General features: G+C 37.5%; 1 protein-coding gene and 1 long non-coding RNA gene across 2 annotated transcripts; both read left to right on the top strand.

Annotated features, from left to right (window-relative positions):
* On the top strand, positions 6,270 to 16,194 carry LOC18587565 (DDB1- and CUL4-associated factor homolog 1). Its single transcript, XM_018127521.1, has 14 exons — positions 6,270 to 6,722; positions 7,201 to 7,279; positions 7,501 to 7,617; positions 7,716 to 7,894; positions 8,011 to 8,881; positions 8,995 to 9,092; positions 9,177 to 9,600; positions 9,882 to 10,484; positions 10,586 to 10,768; positions 10,965 to 11,525; positions 11,753 to 11,863; positions 12,638 to 12,756; positions 12,891 to 14,508; positions 14,968 to 16,194. Exons 1-14 carry the CDS (start codon positions 6,448 to 6,450, stop codon positions 15,658 to 15,660), a joined length of 5,931 nt encoding a protein of 1,976 aa, XP_017983010.1. The 5' UTR covers positions 6,270 to 6,447; the 3' UTR covers positions 15,661 to 16,194.
* Positions 16,909 to 20,291, top strand: LOC18587563. Its single transcript, XR_001929483.1, has 4 exons — positions 16,909 to 17,230; positions 17,349 to 18,358; positions 18,463 to 18,550; positions 19,743 to 20,291. It is a non-coding gene; the product is annotated as an uncharacterized LOC18587563 (long non-coding RNA).

Genomic DNA, 20,393 nt, shown 5'->3' with positions numbered 1-20,393 from the left:
TCAAGCTATTATATGGCTTTTTTTCTTTCTTTCTCTCTCTAAACACCTAACTAGTGAGAGAAAGTATGGAAACAAGATTTTTTAAGGGTTTTAAAGAGAGAGAGTGGAAGAGCATAAGGATTTGTGAAATGGTGCACCAAAAGCATGAAAATTGGAGCTAGAGAGAGAAAGTTAGGAAGTTTTCATACCATGCTTCCATGGAGGAGAAACCAATGTGAGATGGGACGAGAAGAAGAAGATGAGTTGCTGGAAATTCAAGAAGCTGCTAGAAGAAGAAGTTATTTATAGCCAAACTTATCCAATTCCCTTTAAAATTACGAAAATACCCTTTAGCTAGTTAACTTGTTCTTCTCCAATCCTTTGTGCAATCTTTTTATTCTTTTGACACTAGGACAAGGTCCACAATGGTCTAAACTACTCGAGTTTACGAAAACTTAAAATTTTGACTCGAGGTGCAAAATGACCATTTTGCCCCTGTTGTTTCCTTCCATTTTAATTTAGTCCTCCCAACACTCATTTAACTCCAATTTTCTTCTATTACCTTCTTCTACACATGTACAAACAAAGTATGAAGTTTGTACTCCAACGCGATATCCCCATAATATTTAAAATATTTATTTGCTCGCGCTATCTTTACTTAATAAAGACACGCGTCCCCATTAACGTCGTTTTTCTCCAAAATTCTTTCATTCTTCTTCTCTCCCACTTAGATTGACCATATACTCCTTCTTCATGGAAATTTTTGACACTTAATAAAATATTGATATTTTAATAATATTTTATTCATAAAATATTATTTTATTTCAAAAATTTTCTCTTGCCTCCTCTTGTCTCCTTGGCACCCAAAATGTCTTATTATGCCTATTTAGACCTTAAAATACCATAAACCTTCTTCTTGGAGCTTTTGAGAAGAAATGACGAAACTACCCCTGGCCCCGTGTTATTACATCTATGCTTAATTATGAGCCTATAGGGGTTGAGATCTCACAGATGAAGTTTTGATAAATTTAAGGTTTATAAATCAGAAGTTGAATTACTATGTAAATCTTTTATCAAGTGTTTAAAATCGGATAGAGGTGGAGAATATAATAGTCGAAGTTATTTTGCCTCCACTGGAATAATCCATCATATTTCAACACCTTACACACCACAACATAATGGTGTAGCAGAAAGGAAAAATAAGGTATTGACCGAAAAGGTAAATGCTAGGTTATCATATTTAGGTTTTGTAAAAGGTTTATAGGGAGAAGCTTTGTTAACAGCTTGTCACATATTAAATAAAGTTCCTAAAAATGAAACTAAAATGACCCCATATGAGCAATGGAAGAAAAGGAAACCAAACCTTAGCTATATGAAAGTTTAGGGATGTAAAGTTATAGCTAAAATTTCAGAACCCAAAAGAAAGAAATTGGGTGAAAGAAGAATAGAATGCATATTCATAGGATATGCGCAACATAGTAAAGCATATAGGTTGATGGTAATTGAACCAAATAATTCAATTCCAGTAAATACTGTTATTGAACCAAGAGATGCAATGTTTGATGAAAATAGATTCAAATCTGTTTCGAGACAACTACAACCACCGCAATCAATTTAATCAAATGTCATTCCATTGGAAAAAAATAATGATGAATCTAGTCTAGAAATAAGCAAAAGCAAAAGGGCTAGAAATGTAAAAGATTTTGGTCCAAATTTTTATATGTTCCTTGTAGAAGGAATAGGAGAAAATATTGACAATAAGATTCCTTATTGTTTAAATTTAGAATCAAACTCTATTACATATGATGAGGCAATGAAGTCTCAAGATTCTGCATTTTGAAAGGAAGCAATTAATGATGAGATGGACTCAATAATGGGAAATAGTACTTAGATTTTGGTTGATCTTCCACCAGGTTTCAAACCAATAGGTTGTAAATGAATTTTTAAAAAGAAAATGAAAGTGGATGAAACCATAGACAAGTTCAAAGCAAGATTTGTAGTCAAAGGCTTCGCGTAAAAGCAAGAGATTGACTACTTTGATACTTAATGCTCTAATAGCAAGAATTGCTACAATTAGACTTCTAATCTCTCTTGCATCAATTTATAAGCTGGTAATTCACCAAATGGATGTCAAAACAGCATTTTTAAATGGTGAATTAGAAGAGGAAGTCTACATGCAACAGCTAGAAGGGTTTGTTATTTCAAGACAAAAGCATAACGTTCGTAAACTTGTCAAATCGTTGTGTGGGCTTAAACAAGCACCAAAACAATGGCATAAAAAATTTGACAAAATTGTTTTAGCTAATGGCTACAACATAAATAAGTCTGACAAGTGTATATATAGCAAATTTCAAAATGGTAGCAATGTTATAATTTGCTTATATGTGAATGATATGCTAATTTTTTATACGAATTTGGAACAAGTCAATGAGACAAAGAAGTTTTTGTCAAATAACTTTGCAATGAAAGATATGGGTGCAGCAGATGTCATTTTAGGAATTAAAATATTTCGAGATAAAAATAGTATAACTTTATCTCAATCGCATTACATTGAAAAAATGCTTAAAAAGTTTGGTCTTAGTAATTGTATACCAGCATCTACATCTCAAATTAAATTAGTACCTAATGCTGGTAGGGCTATTCATCAATTACAATATGTAAGAGTAATTGGTTGCTTGATGTGTGCAATGACATGTATAAGGCCAGATATAGCATTTGCTGTTGGAAAGTTAAATAGATATACAAGTAATCCAAGTACTTTACATTGGCAAGCCATAAATAAAGTACTAAGATATTTAAAGAAAACAATTAATTATGGACTTTGCTATAATGGATATCCATCAGTACTAGAAGGATATTAGGATGTTAGTTGAATTACAAGTTTAAAAGATCATGCTTCCACAAACGGATGGATCTTCATGCTTGGTGGGGGTGCCATTTCTTAGGGGTCTAAGAAACAAAAGTGTATAACTGATTTTACCATGGCAGTTAAATTTATTGCATTGGCTGCTGTCACTAAGGAAGTCGAATGGCTAAGAAATTTACTTTATGGTGTGCCTTTATGGCCTAAACCAATTTCTTCAATTTCTATCCGTTGTGATAGTGAAGCAACTTTAGCAAAAGCATATAGCTAAGTGTATAATGAAAAGTCTAGACATATTGGATTAAGATATAGCTATGTTTGATAATTAATTTTTGATGGAGTAATCACTATAACTTTTGTGAGATCTAGTGAAAACTTGACGGATCCTTTAACAAAAATTCTTACTAGAGATCTTGTAAATAAGACCTCAAAAGGGGTGGGACTCAAGCTCATAAATTGAAAGTCACCTATGGTGGAAACTTGACTCAACGCTTGGTATAACATCAAGTCTTGAGTTCAATGAGACAAAGTACATCATTTTTATGTTGCTGTTAGCATTGTAATATAATATATTATATTATATTCCAAGTGAAGTGCTAGGTACTCGTAATGGTAAGGAAATGATGAGTTATGTATCTTAATAGACTCATAACATAAATTTGTTAGAATGCTTTAGTTACGGGGGCATTCATGGGATCTACCTATGTGAGTGTGAAGTGTGGCCGCTTCTAGAGTTCAAGAGCTTGGCTTTAATAGCACCATGAAAAGAGAATACAAACGCATGGCTATAAAAACGTCGCCAGATACTATGCATTTATTGGCGTTGAAATCGTTGTGTGAGATGTGTTCGGTTAACCAAATGGAATAGTTGGTTTAAAGCATAGTGTATCATGCAATTTCGGTTAACTTTAATATGTTTTCACTAAGTGAAAGTTCAATCGAAAGACACCTTCATTTAAGCAATTGATTTCCAAGATTATTGAAAATTTGGATTAATTTGAAAATAGTAGGGGATTCTTGGATATTTTCAAATAAAAGATATCAGAACAAAAGGAAAATTATGACTATTGGAAATTAAAATTAAGAGAAGGGTTATGTCTGTTAAAAATAAATAAAATAAAATAAAAGATAAGTCACGTTTGTTGGAAAAGACCAACAAGAGCGATTGTTTGAAACAGACACAAATAGTGACGGTTAGGAACAAGCATCTAAGCCTATAAAAGATAACGTACATAAAAAATAGAAAAGTCTTTCCTCCCCTTCTCAAATATTCTCCAAGTTTTCTTTTATATTATTTTCTTGTAGAAAAATATTATAAAAGTTTGTTAATTTTGTTATACTCCATTGAGTGCTCAGTAGATTAATTTGGTCAGTGCAAAATACCTCAATCACTATGCTTCATTGTATTTTCGAGGTTTATACGTCGGTAATTCTTTTATACACTACAAATGAGGGCGAATAAAATATTAAGGACAGTGACATTAATACATATCTTGAAACCAATTTCTAAATTTTCCAATTTAATGTTCTAACATACTCATCAATTCTCCTTCGCGCCTCCCACATTCCCTAGATAGAATAATATCACAAATTTCTTGTTTTTCATATATTGGCAGAATTTACCAACATAAACCCAGCTCCACTTATACAATTTGTTCTCAAATCTTAAACCCACAGACCTTAATCATCAAGACATTAAACCCCTTACCTTAGTAGTTAAATCCACAACCGAAACTTCAGAAATGTTTCAGCTTAAGAAGAGTGTGCCCAACTGAAACATAAACAGGTTTGAAATAACTAACCAGTCAAAATGAAACCTTAAACCACTAGAAAACTAAACCTTATCTTGGTTGTTAATTTCAGAGCTTCCAAGGGCTGAAGTTGAAGTCCAAACACCTTGGAAAAAGCAGGGAGTTCACGTGCAGAAGTTAGCCTCCGTTTTCTTTCCAACGGAACAAGTGGGTGGACATTCCAAAGTAAAACCCCTTATGCCCGCCAGCTTCGGCCTCACAACTACTGGGTTTTCGGCCTTCTTCTATCATTTTAACTTACGGGCTGGGCTCTTTTCATCTTAAGGTTCAGCCTTTTTTTTAACTTAAGGGTCCAACTCTGTTTGTAACTTAGTTGGACCAATTTAAATTCTACCGCAGAAATTTAACTTTAATCTATTTCTCAACTCTTCTCTTGTACTTTTATTCTCCATTAATCTATTTTCTACCCCTATCTTGGTTTATTATATATATATATATATATATATTAATCAATTGAAGTTAAACCTCTATACATTAAGCTCCTCTAAATTAATTCCCCAACATTTTTACTGAGCGTTCGTAATGCACTTGTATAGATAACTGAGATGTTACATAAATTATTTATAAATCATAACATATATAATTTTATTATAAAATACATTATAACATATATGTATATATAATATAGTCATAATATTTAAAAATAATTCATGAGTTATTTAAAAAAATTTAAATAAATTTTTATTTTTATTACTTTTAATCAAATTTTATACTTTTATTTTGAATTAAATAAATTATTTTAATTAATAATTGATTAACTATTATTAGTTAAAATATTATATGTTATTCTATATTATTTTGATGGGGCATGATGACATGTAATAACAAATGATAACGTGATATATTAATGTAAAAAACAATAAACGTTATTTTGACTAATTACAATTAGTCAAACTTAGTTATAAATAAAAGTTTAATTGAACAAAATAAAAGAATAAGTGATGATTTGAATTTTCTTAAATAATTTGAAATTTTTTAAATATTATGTTTATGTATAATATAAATATTATAATAAATAAGATTTTTGATTAATTTAAGTAATGATTAATAATTAAAACATCATTTTTTATTAATTCAATTAATTTTTTTAACACATTAATTTAATTTAATAAAATTTTCTTTGATCGAATTAACCATTTATACAATTTTATCCAGTACAAAAATACTCAATCAAAAGCCAAAAATAAAAAATAAAAGATGTAAATTCTATAAATTATGATTCCATGTAAAACTCTATGTTTACATCTCAATTAAATATGATCACATAGAACTCTTTTCATTTTCCAATTTAGAGATAGGGATGATTATGTGCATATATCAACCTTTTCTTTAAAAGTTAAAAAATATGTGGTGAAATTCTGTTAGATTGACAAAAGTAAGAGTTCCACACAACATCCTTCTTATAATAATAATAATAAAATTTTTAAACGAACAAGTTTAAAAGATATAAAATAATAAAAAAAAGAAAAATAAAAAATAGAGACGGGGCGGAGTGGAAATGGGTTAGGGGGTCGGGTAGAATCGAGAGGCTTCGGAACCCCTTTGCCCTTTCTCCGCCCCTGCTTATAAAAGCGGAAAACAGCCAGGGTAGAGTTTCTTTCCAATTTCCATTCCCATTGCGTCGAGAAGGAGCCTCCTCCCTACTCGTTACTCCCTTGGACCTATCACCTTTTTGGTTTTTTGTTCTTCGATTGGACCTATCATTTATTCTTCTTCATCATAGTAATTCAATATATTCCGCTTTCTCTCTCTTTTTTTAAACCTGTAAATAAAATTCGAAATAGTAGCTTAGACATGGAGGATATGTCCAACCAAGGCCAAGCTCCCAACCCAAATCCTAATCAAAACGAAAATCAGAATGAAGCGGAAGAGCAGCCGCCCGCAGAAGGAGAGGAGCAGCAACAAGAAGAAGAAGAAGAAGAAGACGAGGAAGAAGAAGGGAGGAGGGAAGACGAGGAATTGATGGCAAAGGCGCAGGCTCTTATGGAAAAGATCACTTCTTCTCCTGATAACCCTAATCCTACCGTTCTTTATGCTCTCGCCTCCCTTCTCGAAGCTCAGGAGTCTTTGTAAGCTCTCTCCTTCTCTTACTTATTTATTCATTTATTTTTACTAAATAGATTTGCTCTTTTAAATTTATTTCTACTAAACAGCCAAGGAAATGCTTGCACAGTGTAATTTAATACTACTAGTATACTTTTATTCATACGTTTTCCCCGTGCTTGATGGTTCATATGCCTATTCTTTCGTCCAATGCTAAATTACGAAAAATAAGTTTGGCGGTGGAAGCAATGTTCGCCTATATCTGTGCTACCTTCCAGTCCTGGTTCTCTGGAAAATCAAACAAGGTGCTTCAAAATGAACCACAACAACTGCACACAATACATATATTAAGCTTATTGAGAGCCTGATATGTAAATTGTATGGATGGGCAGTAATGTCCCAATGCTTTTCTCTTTTTCATATTATCCAGTAGTTATTTTTCATGGCCGTATCTATCTTGCATACTTTACAGATGTTTTTAGTTCTTTTTGTATTTAATTTTAGATACCTTCAAGAGAACAGTCCTTCTTCCAGTAGTGGTCGTGCCTCTCATAATATTGGACGCCTGGGAAACTTAGTCAAGGTAATTAACTTTTCTTTGTTGATCGGTTATTTTTCCTGCTTTTCCTGTTTTCATGCATGAATTTGTTATTATTGTACTTTAAGCTTGGTCTCTGGCAGCTTTCTCTTTCTCTTTCTCTTTCTCATTTTATTTTTATTGTTATTTAGACAAGATATGATTTTGAGCGCATTATTGCTCATTTGACCAAAGTTCTTACTTGGAGCTTTGCCCTTTGCTTTCAGGAGAATGATGAGTTTTTTGACTTGATATCTTCAAAGTTTCTTTCTGAGAGTAGATATTCAACCTCTCTCCAGGCGGCTGCTGCAAGACTTCTTCTTAGCTGTTCTCTTACTTGGATTGTGAGATTTTCTTTTTAGTCGAATGTATTTAATTCCTCTAGTTTTGTTTCAACTTTATGGGATATTTTCTGACTTAGTGAGCTGTAAATGGGTCACAGTATCCTCATGTTTTTGAAGAACCAGTTTTGGAGAATATTAAAGTTTGGGTGATGAATGAGACTGCCAGATATTCTATTGAAGATAACAACTGCAAGCATGACTTGGCCAGAAAGGAAGCCTCTGATGCTGAAATTTTAAAAACCTATTCCACTGGACTTCTTGCTGTGTGTTTGACAGGGTCTGCTCCTATCTTGATGTTTATGTTTCTCTCTTTATTCTGTTCTTATATGCCTGGCTAGGGCTCATTATTTTGTTCTTCATCTGACCATTCTTATCATTATTGTATGGTTGCAGTGGTGGTCAGGTAGTGGAAGATGTGTTGACTTCTGGGTTGTCTGCTAAGCTTATGCGTTATCTTCGTGTGCGTGTCCTTGGGGAGATTACTGCAGGTCAAAATGATGCCTGCCATTTAACTGAAGGTAAGAGTTTATCCAGTGCTGCTTCTTTTAGAAGTAGAGATGAAGGTCGAGGGAGGGTTCGGCAAGTTCTAGAGACTACTCATATAGATGATCCCAGAATAATAGATGAGAAATCTTTAGATGATCAATGTGCTGAGTGGGATCGAGATCGAAGCACTAATCGGCAATTACGTGGAGAGGAGTGTTGGGTTGCTGACAGACAACCTCCTGATGGGGTGGCTGAGGCGGTTGACATGCATGATGTAGATGCTGACAGTGAGGAAAGATGGCATGTTCGAGATGTTCGTGATGGAAAAATGAGATTTAGAGATGTTGATGAAAATGGGAGAGATGACTCCTCAAGGCGCAGGATAAACCGTGGATCTGCAAGGTCTAGAGGTAAGGGAAGGACCACTGAAGGGGCTATGGAGAATGAACAGTCACTAACCTCTCCAGGATCTGGAAGTCGTTTTGGGCAGGCACGTAGTATGAGAGACAGAAGTTCGTCTAAAAATTTAGATGGGAGAAAGGTGTTGGAGCCAAAGAAGTGTGTGGGAAAGACCAATGCTGATGATCTTGTAGCGGAAAGAGAGGATAATGATGAGTGCTTTCAAGGATGCAGAATTGGAAGTAAAGACTTCTCTGATCTGGTAAAAAAAGCAGTTAGAGCTGCTGAAGCTGAAGCTAGGGCAGCCAATGCACCTGTTGAAGCTGTGAAAGCAGCTGGTGATGCTGCTGCTGAAGTTGTCAAGTGCGCTGCTTTAGAGGTGCCAGGCTGTTCTCATGATTCTGTTTGTTTTCATTTTCCCTTTCCCCCCTCCTCAAAACAATTTCTTTTGAATGAGATTCATTCTCATTTATTTTTGTTTTCTACCCTCAGGAGTTCAAAACTACTAACAACGAAGAAGCTGCATTATCGGCTGCTTCCAAAGCAGCAACTACTGTTGTTGATGCTGCTAATGCCATTGAAGTTTCAAGGTGGGTACTTCTTGTTGACAGACGTTTTATTTGGGTTTCCATTGCCTAGTGCAAGTGGTAATACACCTCATTTGTTGATCACAGGAACTCCACTAGCACAAGTGCTGATCCAATAAATGAAAGTGCTGCTGAAACCGAAGTAAATGAGGATGCTGAAGAGTATTCTATTCCCAATGCTGAGCAGCTTGCCCAGCTGAGAGAAAAATACTGTATTCAGTGCCTTGAGACTTTGGGTGAATATGTTGAAGTCCTTGGGCCTGTACTGCATGAAAAGGGTGTAGATGTCTGTCTTGCCCTGTTGCAACGAAGTTCCAAGTTGGATGAAGCATCAAAGGCTATGTCTCTTTTGCCTGATGTGATGAAGCTAATTTGTGCTTTGGCTGCCCATCGGAAGTTTGCTGCATTATTTGTTGATCGGGGTGGCATGCAAAAACTGCTTGCTGTTCCAAGAGTTGCTCAAAATTTTTTTGGTCTTTCTTCTTGCTTATTTACTATAGGTTCTCTTCAGGTATGCTTATAAACTAAATGTTACACTTTATGATGTATTATCATACTATATACAATGTCTTTACATTTCCTGAATTTTAGGAATTACCATGAATTTTTAACTGAAATTCTTATAACTATATATGGAGGTCACCATCCTATAAAGGAGTAAATATTTAAGAAACTTGGAGTTTTGAAGATGTTTTTCCTGGCTTGAGAGTATTTGAGAAACTATGTGATTTGAGCCTTTACAAATTGCAAGTAGAGGACTACCATAATGTTATTTTCTTCTTGCACTTTTAGGGAATAATGGAACGCGTCTGCGCTCTTCCTTCTGATGTTGTCCACCAGGTGGTTGAGTTAGCTATCCAACTTCTTGAATGTTCCCAGGATCAAGCTCGGAAAAATGCAGCATTGTTTTTTGCTGCTGCATTTGTGTTCAGAGCGGTGCTTGATGCTTTTGATGCTCAAGATGGTTTACAGAAACTACTGGGCCTTTTAAATGATGCTGCTTCAGTAAGATCTGGGGCAAATTCTGGTGCATTAGGTTTGTCTGGAACAACGTCATTTCGGAATGATAGATCACCGTCAGAGGTACTGACATCCTCAGAAAAGCAGATAGCTTACCATGCATGTGTTGCTTTGCGGCAATACTTCAGAGCTCATCTTCTTTTGCTTGTTGATTCCGTACGTCCAAATAAAAGTAACCGCAGCGGGGCACGGAATATTCCAAGCACCAGGGCAGCATACAAGCCACTTGACATTAGCAATGAGGCTATGGATGCTGTGTTTCTGCAGTTACAGAAGGATCGGAAGCTGGGTCCTGCATTTGTGAGAACTCGGTGGCCTGCTGTTGAGAAGTTTTTGAGCTGTAATGGACATATTACCATGTTGGAATTGTGTCAGGTTTCCTGCGTTAAACTTCTTCATTTGCCCCCCACTCCCCCCGTGGGTTATCATTTTCTGCCTCATCTTTTGATAATTTATTCCTCTTGTAATCTTTGTAGGCCCCTCCTGTTGAGCGTTACCTGCATGACTTGCTTCAGTATGCTCTAGGTGTTCTGCACATTGTTACATTGGTGCCTGTCAGCCGCAAGATGATTGTGAATGCCACCTTGAGCAATAATCGTGCTGGCATAGCGGTTATTTTGGATGCAGCAAACAGTGCTAGTAGTCTTGTGGACCCTGAGGTGCGCATGTGCTGTGATATTGTGATGTTGTTGTTCTAGTAAATAATGCTAGCACTTACGTGGGCCTTTTTGTGATATCGTGTTTATGGCTTTGAAAGTACTGTTGTTATTCTTGGATGCTGAAAGTAGACTTTTGAGTTGTATGTTAACTGGTTTAGCCACTAATCTTAACCTCCTTTTGATTTTGTTGTTGCAGATTATACAGCCAGCTCTTAATGTGTTAATCAATCTAGTCTGCCCTCCACCTTCAATCAGCAATAAACCATCCTTACTAGCTCAAGGTCAGCAGTTTGTTTCTGGACAAACCACAAATGGTCCTGCTGTGGAAACTAGAGATAGAAATGCAGAGCGCAATGTTTCTGATCGAGTGCTTTACATGGCTAATCAGAGTGACATGAGAGAGCGGAGTGGAGAGTCGAATTTGGTAGATAGGGGCACTGCAGCAGGCACCCAGTCCATCAGCAGCAATGCACAGACACCTGTTTCTGCTGCTCCGTCTGGGTTGGTTGGAGATCGTAGAATATCCTTAGGTGCTGGAGCAGGTTGTGCCGGCCTTGCTGCACAATTAGAACAAGGATATCGTCAAGCAAGAGAGGTTGTCCGTGCCAATAATGGCATAAAGGTTCTACTGCATCTCCTCCAACCCCGCATATATTCACCTCCTGCTGCTTTGGATTGTCTTCGTGCCCTTGCATGCCGAGTCTTGCTTGGTTTAGCCAGAGATGAGACAATTGCACACATTTTGACCAAGCTTCAGGTAAACATGGATTATGCAATGCTTATAATAGATTAGTACCACATTCTATCTGATTAATATCTTCTTTGTAATTTTACCATTTGTCATACTTTTCTGGATTCAAAAGTTCACTGCGTCACTCCTCTCTCATTGCTTACCCTGAAAAAGATGAATATTGTTAAGATCTATTTGATATGGTGATATAGTCATTGGTTAATGCTACTAGTTTAAACTTATCATTGTTTAAGGTTGGGAAAAAGCTATCGGAACTGATACGAGATTCAGGTGGCCAGACACCTGGAACTGAGCAAGGAAGGTGGCAATCTGAACTTGCCCAGGTGGCAATTGAGCTAATTGCTGTAAGCATTTTTACCTGCTACTCTCCGCTGGTTGCATGCTTCGTTTTGTGCAAAAGGCTATTTTCTTTTACTGCAATGTCATACCTGTTGCCTAGCATGATTAGACTAGAATATGTTAAAAGCTATGCTTATAATCTTCCGGCCTGATTTTTGCAAACGATTGTGGTTATGGAGTGCGTCTTTTACAACCTGGTATATTCAATGGGAGATAAAAGCTTCTTTGTAATTAACCGTAGAATCAATGCTTTATTCTTTGATATATTTATTATTCGCCTTGTGATGACCCCTCAAATATTCAATCAAGAAGTGGTTGGTATAGAACCATCAATCATAAGCACTTTAAAGTTGACTTCTCTTTTCCCAAAATGCAAATAATAGGGTTTAGGGACCAAATTTTGAGTCATTGTTTAACCCTAAATTTTTTTCATTAATGCAGAATTTAGCATCATATGCTACCTATTAGCACAGGTTTCAGAATAACTTGCTTTCGATGATTTTGCTTGTTTTTGTTGAGTTGTAGTACTTCTGTTCTATGATACTTACTGGATGAGTATTTATATTTCTTTTTGTTTCTTTTGTTCGTTTGATATTAATATCACTGGACTGAAAGCATTATTATTGATTGTTATATTAAGTATTTTTTATTCTTTCTCTCATGCATGCATGACTTAAGCTTACTGTCCCAATAAATGAAAATGACGTGGTGAACATATTTTTTGCTTGTACTTAAATTTATAGGAGATTGATTCTCAGCATTTGTCTATGATGTGTTAGATTGTTACAAATTCTGGTCGTGCAAGTACTCTGGCAGCTACAGATGCTGCTACACCCACTTTGAGGCGCATAGAGAGAGCTGCTATTGCTGCTGCCACTCCTATTACTTACCATTCGAGGTATATTTTTGCAGTGATAGTTTATGATTCATCATCTTTTGAACTCTTCACTGTTTCGTTAATTCATATATTTTGGCTCTTCTTATTCATTCTGTGCTGTTGTTTCCACATGCCCATGAATCATGAAACTACAGGGAACTTTTGCTTCTTATTCATGAACATCTACAGGCATCTGGTCTGGCTGAAACTGCTGGTTCACTTCTGAAAGAAGCTCAATTGACACCTTTGCCGTCCTTGGCTGCCCCATCATCTCTTGCACACCAAGCCTCCACACAAGATACTCCTTCAATACAACTCCAGTGGCCCTCAGGTCGTATATCTGGTGGATTTCTCTGCAGCAGACCAAAGATTGCTGGCCGTGATGAGGATGTTAATTTGAAGTGTGATTCAGCTTTGTCTTTAAAGAAGAAATCACTTGTTTTCTCGCCCACTTTTGGGTTACAATCAAGAAATCCGTTTCAATCTCAAGATTTGCAACCATCTTCTGCCAGGAAAGTACTCACTAGTTCAAAACCATGTCCTTTACTGGCAAGTGTATCAGAAACTCCTACAGATTCTATGCTGAAAAGTAACCTTGATATGGAATCACAATGTAAGACACCCCTTGTGTTGCCAATGAAAAGAAAGCTATCCGACTTAAAGGATACTGGTTTGGCATTGTCTGGGAAGCGGTTCAACACTGGTGATCATGGATCACGATCTCCAGTTTGTCTGACACCCAATACTACTCGGAGAAACTGTCTGCTTGCAGATGCTGCTGCATTCACACCAACTTCTACTTTAAGGGATCAACATGTTCGAGCAACACCGAGCAGCATAATCGATTTGTCCGATGACAACCTATCTGGTAACTCTCATGGGGGACATATGACACCTTCCTCCCAAGTTGGGTTTCTAAATGATCCCCAACCCAGCAACTCAGAACGTTTAAGTCTCGATACTATAGTTGTTCAGTATCTAAAGCACCAGCATCGTCAGTGCCCTGCTCCTATAACGACTCTGCCACCACTATCTCTTTTACACCCACATGTTTGTCCTGAGCCAAAACGAAGTCTTGATGCACCATCGAATATCACTTCACGGCTTGGTACTCGTGAGTTCAGGAGTGTTTATGGTGGAGTCCATGGAAATCGTAGGGATCGTCAGTTTGTTTACAGTAGATTCAGGCCATGGAGAACTTGCAGGGACGATGCTGGCACTTTGTTGACATGTGTCTCTTTTCTGGGAGATGGCTCCCATGTTGCAGTTGGTAGCCATGCTGGTGAGCTAAAAATTTTTGATTCCAACAGCAACAATGTGCTGGACAGCTGCACAGGCCATCAGCTTCCTGTGACTCTTGTTCAGTCATATTTTTCTGGTGAGACCCAAATGGTTCTCTCATCAACCTCTCAGGATGTGCGGTTATGGGATGCCTCTTCTGTATCAGGTGGGGCCATGCAATCATTTGAAGGCTGCAAGGCTGCTAGGTTCAGCAATTCTGGGAGCATTTTTGCAGCCCTATCTGCAGATTCCACCCAACGAGAAATTCTCCTTTATGATATCCAGACCTACCAGTTGGAATTGAAGCTTTCTGATGCCACAACTAATTCTACAGCTCGTGGTCATGTATATTCTCTAATACATTTTAGTCCATCTGATACTATGCTGCTTTGGAATGGTGTTTTATGGGACCGGCGGGTTCCAGGCCCTGTTCATCGTTTTGACCAGTTTACAGATTATGGTGGTGGTGGTTTTCATCCTGCTGGGAATGAGGTATAGAACCCTATTTCCACCATAGGTTGATTCTTTTGGTATTTTTGTTGCTGGTCTGTTTTATCGGTTGCTATCTCTTTAAACTCTTTGTTATAAAGCATTTTGTTCAGACCTCATTCAAATTCTTTTGTAGACTGTATCTTAAGTCAGTAATTTGGGTGGTTCACTAGGGTGATCTGTTTGTATGTGGAGGACAGTACAAATGGAAGCCTGTTCATTGAAACTTCGGAAGTTGGGAGGAATGTTCCAGTCCTTTACAATTATAATACGCCTCTTCTTATTGGCTTGTTACTAAAAATTTTTTTATGAGTGCATTTCATTTAGTTGTTTTATGATGCAAAATGAAGTTTTAGTGTGCATGGTCTGTTAACTGAAGCAGTCTTAAATATATTAGCTGGTTTTTTTTTTCCTGTCTTAAATTTGCTTTTAAACTTTGGTTAATACTTTATCTTTCCACAGGTTATTATAAATTCTGAGGTTTGGGATCTGCGGAAGTTCAGGTTACTCCGAAGTGTACCTTCTTTAGACCAAACAGCAATAACATTCAATGCACGTGGGGATGTAATTTATGCAATCCTGAGGAGAAATCTTGAGGACGTGATGTCAGCGGTCCACACTCGACGTGTGAAGCACCCCCTATTTGCTGCTTTCCGCACATTAGATGCCATCAACTACTCTGATATTGCCACTATTCCAGTGGATCGATGTGTTCTTGACTTTGCAACTGAACCAACTGATTCCTTTGTTGGGTTGATTACTATGGATGACCAAGAAGAGATGTTTTCATCAGCCAGGGTTTATGAAATTGGTCGCCGAAGACCAACTGATGATGATTCCGATCCTGATGATGCAGAAAGTGATGAGGACGAGGATGATGATGATGACGACGGTGATATAGACCCAATACTTGGCCCAGATCTCAATGGGGATGGTGAGAGTGATGCTGACATTAGCAATGAGGATGATGACAGCGTGAGTGAACTTGATGATGATGATGGAGATTTTATGATGGATGATGTTGACTTCGATGGTGGAGGTGGGATATTGGAGATTGTGACTGAGGGTGAGGATGATGATGATGACAGCCAGTTGGTCGAGTCTTTTAGCAGTGGTGATGAAGAGGATTTTGCGGGCAATGGTTTTGGTTTCTAATTTTTTCTTTTTTAACGAGATAGGCAGAAATGTTGGTCACAATGCATTTAGAAATAGTCGAAATGCTTGTAATTATTGTTTCAAGGGTTATTATTATTATTATTTTTTATTTTGCCTAAGTTGTTAGTTACTTTTGGTTAGAAATTCCAGTAAGAGGGTGGGAGGAAGGGTGGATGTGGCTCTGTGCAAGGGCGGAGGAGAGCCAATTTTTTAATTATTTTGGTCCTGGTGTATGATGGTTGACAGTTGAGGGTTGGGTGCTACATGCCAATGCCAATGCCAATGCCATTGCCCTGCCAATGCCAACCGAATGAGGCCCACAAGTAGTTGGTTGGTGTGGGCTAAATTCGATACCCTCACCAAAGCCTATTTTGGCATCTGGGCTGTTGGCTATGTTATTATCATAGGATTCATTTTCCTTTTTTTTACGGGGCTCTACGATTATGGAGTCTATGTAATGCTAATGTCAAATAAATTGGAGCAGAGGCCTTAGCAATTAAGGGGTTGAAGGAATGAATTTCTGTCTTTCTTTTCTGGCTGTTTACGGCTACTAATTATTCGTCTAGTCTTGTTACTTGTTAGTAAACAATAAATATCCTGATTAAGAAAACGGATTTCCTCTGGTGCCCGAATAGAATAGAATAGACTAGTACTAGTATAGAGGCGAGGAGAAGAAGAGAGGGGCAAGCCATGGTAATGGTGACGGCGGTGGAGGTCCGAATCCATAGGAAATCACCTGCTCAAATCTTCCATTTCCATGCAGCTCCTTTGGAGACTATAACGACGACGTCCTCGCTCTGCGACCTGCTTCAGCATCACTTTCTTCAGAGTTGTTTCTACTTTCTACACCTTCTGTCAATACGTATAGACATCGTCAGATGCATGTGAATCTATGATCTCCATTCTTCGTTCTTTATTCTTCTTCTTGTTTCATAATATTAGCAGAAGATAGTATCACGGTTCTTGTTTGCAATGGAAAGCATCAATATCGGGCTAGAGATGACCTTGACGCATTTCTAGGTGATAAGACTGCTGAATTCGTGTCTTGGTCCTCTCTTCCTCCCTCCCAGGCCCTGGCTTCAATTAATTATTTGAGATCATTCTGTCATTGCTTCATTTTCACGACTCTCAAGTTTTGTATTTGTAGGTTATAGGATTTCCATTCTAGACATGCTTATCAAAAACTCATCAACACAAGCATTCAAGATGTGACAGTGTATCAGATGCTAACACCTTGCTGGTATTTTCGACTCTCATTCGTGCATTCCAATGGCTTTCCTCTCTTTTCCTTTGGGATCCAGTATTAATGTAGTTGCCCCTGGCCCTGGCAGTCCGATGATGACGACACTCATCCCCAACTTTCCAATGATTTCGCATCTCCTCAGCGTTTTTTAACACTCTAATACCCAGCACCAACAAGTTGTCGTTCCACTCCCAGCCCCACCCATGCCCAAATCAGAATAGAGCTGCTGCAACTGCCACTAATGATGCTGGAGAGTAGATTGCCCACAACAATTTCAATGGCCTGTGAAGGCTTCAGTTTCCAGAAATTTAAAATCCCCAATATCAGGTACCGGCATTCATTTTCAGAAATGTTTTGGACACCTTAAATTATGGCTGATGTATGCTCATAATGTTTCATTCCTGTGAACCGAAGATGTATCATGTGTGTTCATTTCTTCATGCAGACTACCTTCTTCGAAATCAATATGTACTACAAATGCTTCTGCAAGTTGTTCTTTTCCAAGACATGTTTGTGCAGTGCCTCACCAGGAGGTAGAACCGCGGGGTAGTGTTTGGGGTAGACTGGGCAAGCCGTGTGATGAATTATCTGTGAGCAGCAAAACTGAGCTGCATGATGCTGGCATTAGGGAGCAAAAAGTGCTTGACTACCATGTATAAATGCATCTTGTGCCAGAAGGAGGAGCCAGTAAGAATAAGTATTTTTGTGAAATTAGCACTGGCCATGCAATTTGTGCAGTTTCTTCAGATACTGAGAGGAACATAGATATTGAATGCAAAGCCCCTTTGCAGGATTTGAAGAAACTAAACTTGGGCACCAAGGATCAAAAACTACTCCAAATTTTGTTTCGTTCTGTTCTTTGCCTACTTATTCTTTGTCATGAAATTAAAAAACAGCATGCCTGCACAAGCTGTGAGAAGCAGCTTTAGATAAACAGTTGAATATCTTTTTCCTTCTGCAAGATAGTATAGAATAGTTGTTAGCCAGGACTCTAGTTGAGTTTTTGTTGAAGCATAGGATCTTTTTCAGGAAGTACTAGATTTGAAACAAAGATTGCACCAAATTGAAACAAAAATGTCAAAAGCTTTGGACAAAGCAGGAAGGAAAGGAGGAAGATGGGAAAACAAATTTATTACTATCACATTCTGCTATTGTAACTTTCATATGAGGTGTGATTTCTTGGATGTATTAACTATCACATTCTGGTATGGTTATATTAAGAGTAGACAGTAGCAATCTCAGTTATGTGTTGCAGTTCAACCTCATGTAAATTGGTCAGCGCAACTCAGTAAAGGAGTACTTGTTCTCACTTATGATTTTTACCTCTAACAGAATACTAACCTGTCAGGTGCATTTTGGTGCTACTAAGGAAGCTTTATCATTGTATTTTGCCAAATGTGGGGTGGTTGAGAATGTGGTGATTTTAACTGACAAAGTAACTGGCCGGCCAAGAGGGTACATTCTTTAATTCAGCTAACCAGTTTTGGCACTAAAGGGAAAATCTTTTTTATTCCTGGTCAATAATGTGCTAATTGCATGTTAAATTTTCCTGGTTTTAGGTCTTCTTACATTACTTTTGCTGGCAAGGAGTCTCTTGACAAGGCAGTTACTTTGTGTGGAGCTACATTTGTCTCGAGAATTGTGAAGGTAAATAATTATTTGTCTCTGGGGCTGGGGGATTACTTGATAATGCCTGAAGATGTAAGGTGTAGGGTTGTTGGTTGATTGGATGAAATGGTTTGCACAAAGGTTCAAGCTTCCTTTCCTGGAGGGGTGTAGGATGGTTGGTTCGCTGAAATTATTTGCACAAAGGTCCAAGCTTCTATTTAGATTGACTTGATTGAAGTTGCTATTTTGAAAACCATATGACACTGGATAATTATGTTTTCTGATACTCTTTTACAAAATCATCATGAGATCCATGTCCATGTCCAAGGTTTGCCAGTTCTAATTTTCCTGCCATCCTCCAGCATAGTACATGAAGGATCGAAACATAGAATTGATGAAAGCGCGAGGATAGAGAAGAGACATTTTGAAAGAATCACTACAGCTTTCAAGTTGCTGCCTTCAATTTTTGAAGGCTGCTTGATATAAGACCGGTCTAGGATGATTGGGAAATATTGGATAGCTGATAAGTGTCTGTGGGCGAAAATAAGTAAAATAATGGTTAGAGATTAGTGATATAGATCTGGTTCAATTTGGAATATAGCACAGTGGTAAGAAAGAATATTAACTATCAGCATCATCGTAATAGGTTTAAGAATCAGTCCTGGGAAAATATCTCATGCTTTTTAGGAATTAGAACATTAATAGGGACAAATAAATTCTTTTTGGTCAAGTACAAATTTGAGGGAAGGGGGGGATTCGAACTTCAACTGTTTTGGGTAGGGAGGTATATGCACTTACAGTCGAGCCAAATGATCAGCTGCAATAGGGATAAATAATTGGTAGTACTAGTATCTTTCTTCTATGAACTTCCAATCCTTGATTTCCTTCAGTAGCCTAAACCAATGGCAAGGGAGTTAGCGGCAGCATGCCTTTGGTACGTTTGCAATTCGTCAGTTTTTCAGACTGGCTAGGCAAAAATTGTTGAGGTATAATTTAGAGGTTGGGAATGAAATTAACTATTTGTCGGCTGTCTCCATCCTCATACACTAAATATGGTGTTGCAGAAAGGGGTGAGCAATGCACTGGGGAGAAGCATTTAAACCCTTGATAGACGTAGCAGATATGGCTTTGGAATTTGGGAATATATGGTCTAGTTTCTGTTTTTATTCTCTTCAGGACTGATGAAGATCTGGGTGTTGTTTGTTGAATGAATGGTGTTAATGCAATGCAGGTCTGAAGGAAGGTGGATGCAGCTGCTGCAGTTTCTCACCTTAACTGGAAGACTATTCAGAGCAGAATATTATCCTGGCTCTCATCTGTGTTAGCCTTATCAGAACCGTCAGTTCCAGCAACTGTTGAACGAGGAGGAGTTATGGCCTCCATACAACAGCTTTCAGGTTAACTTGCTTCAGAAACGTTCAGGGGTAGAGACTTCATAACAGGTTGTGAAGCTGCAGATCCTTGGGAAATCCCTGGAATATAGTGTTGTAGAGGATAAAAAAGCTCCTGTAAATAAGAAATATGGTGGTTTTTCTCCGTTTGTTGTTTCTTTTGTTACCACTTGTTTTGGCATACCAATACTGGTTATTAGGGAAATCATAGGACTATGGGGTACATAAAGTGCCGAGTTTTAAAGTGTTTGAATGATTGTGAAAAAAGGATGATTGTTATTGTAAATAAGCTCGCGCGGTAGTGCTAGTACTAGAGCACACCATTTCATGGTGATTGTAAGTTGCAATGTTAAGACTCGTTGAAACAGGCAACTCTGAGATTTGATTTAGCGACTGATGGAAATGTGTTTAGAATAAACCAAATACTTTACTAAAGTACTTATAATTAAAAAATATATATATGTATTTAGACAAGTCTTATTAAAGGCGTA

The sequence above is a fragment of the Theobroma cacao genome, chromosome 9 (assembly GCF_000208745.1).
Source record: "Theobroma cacao cultivar B97-61/B2 chromosome 9, Criollo_cocoa_genome_V2, whole genome shotgun sequence".
In the NCBI taxonomy this organism is placed as follows: domain Eukaryota; kingdom Viridiplantae; phylum Streptophyta; class Magnoliopsida; order Malvales; family Malvaceae; genus Theobroma; species Theobroma cacao.
Note: the sequence above shows the minus strand (reverse complement) of the source record. Positions and strands in the feature narration are given on the sequence as shown.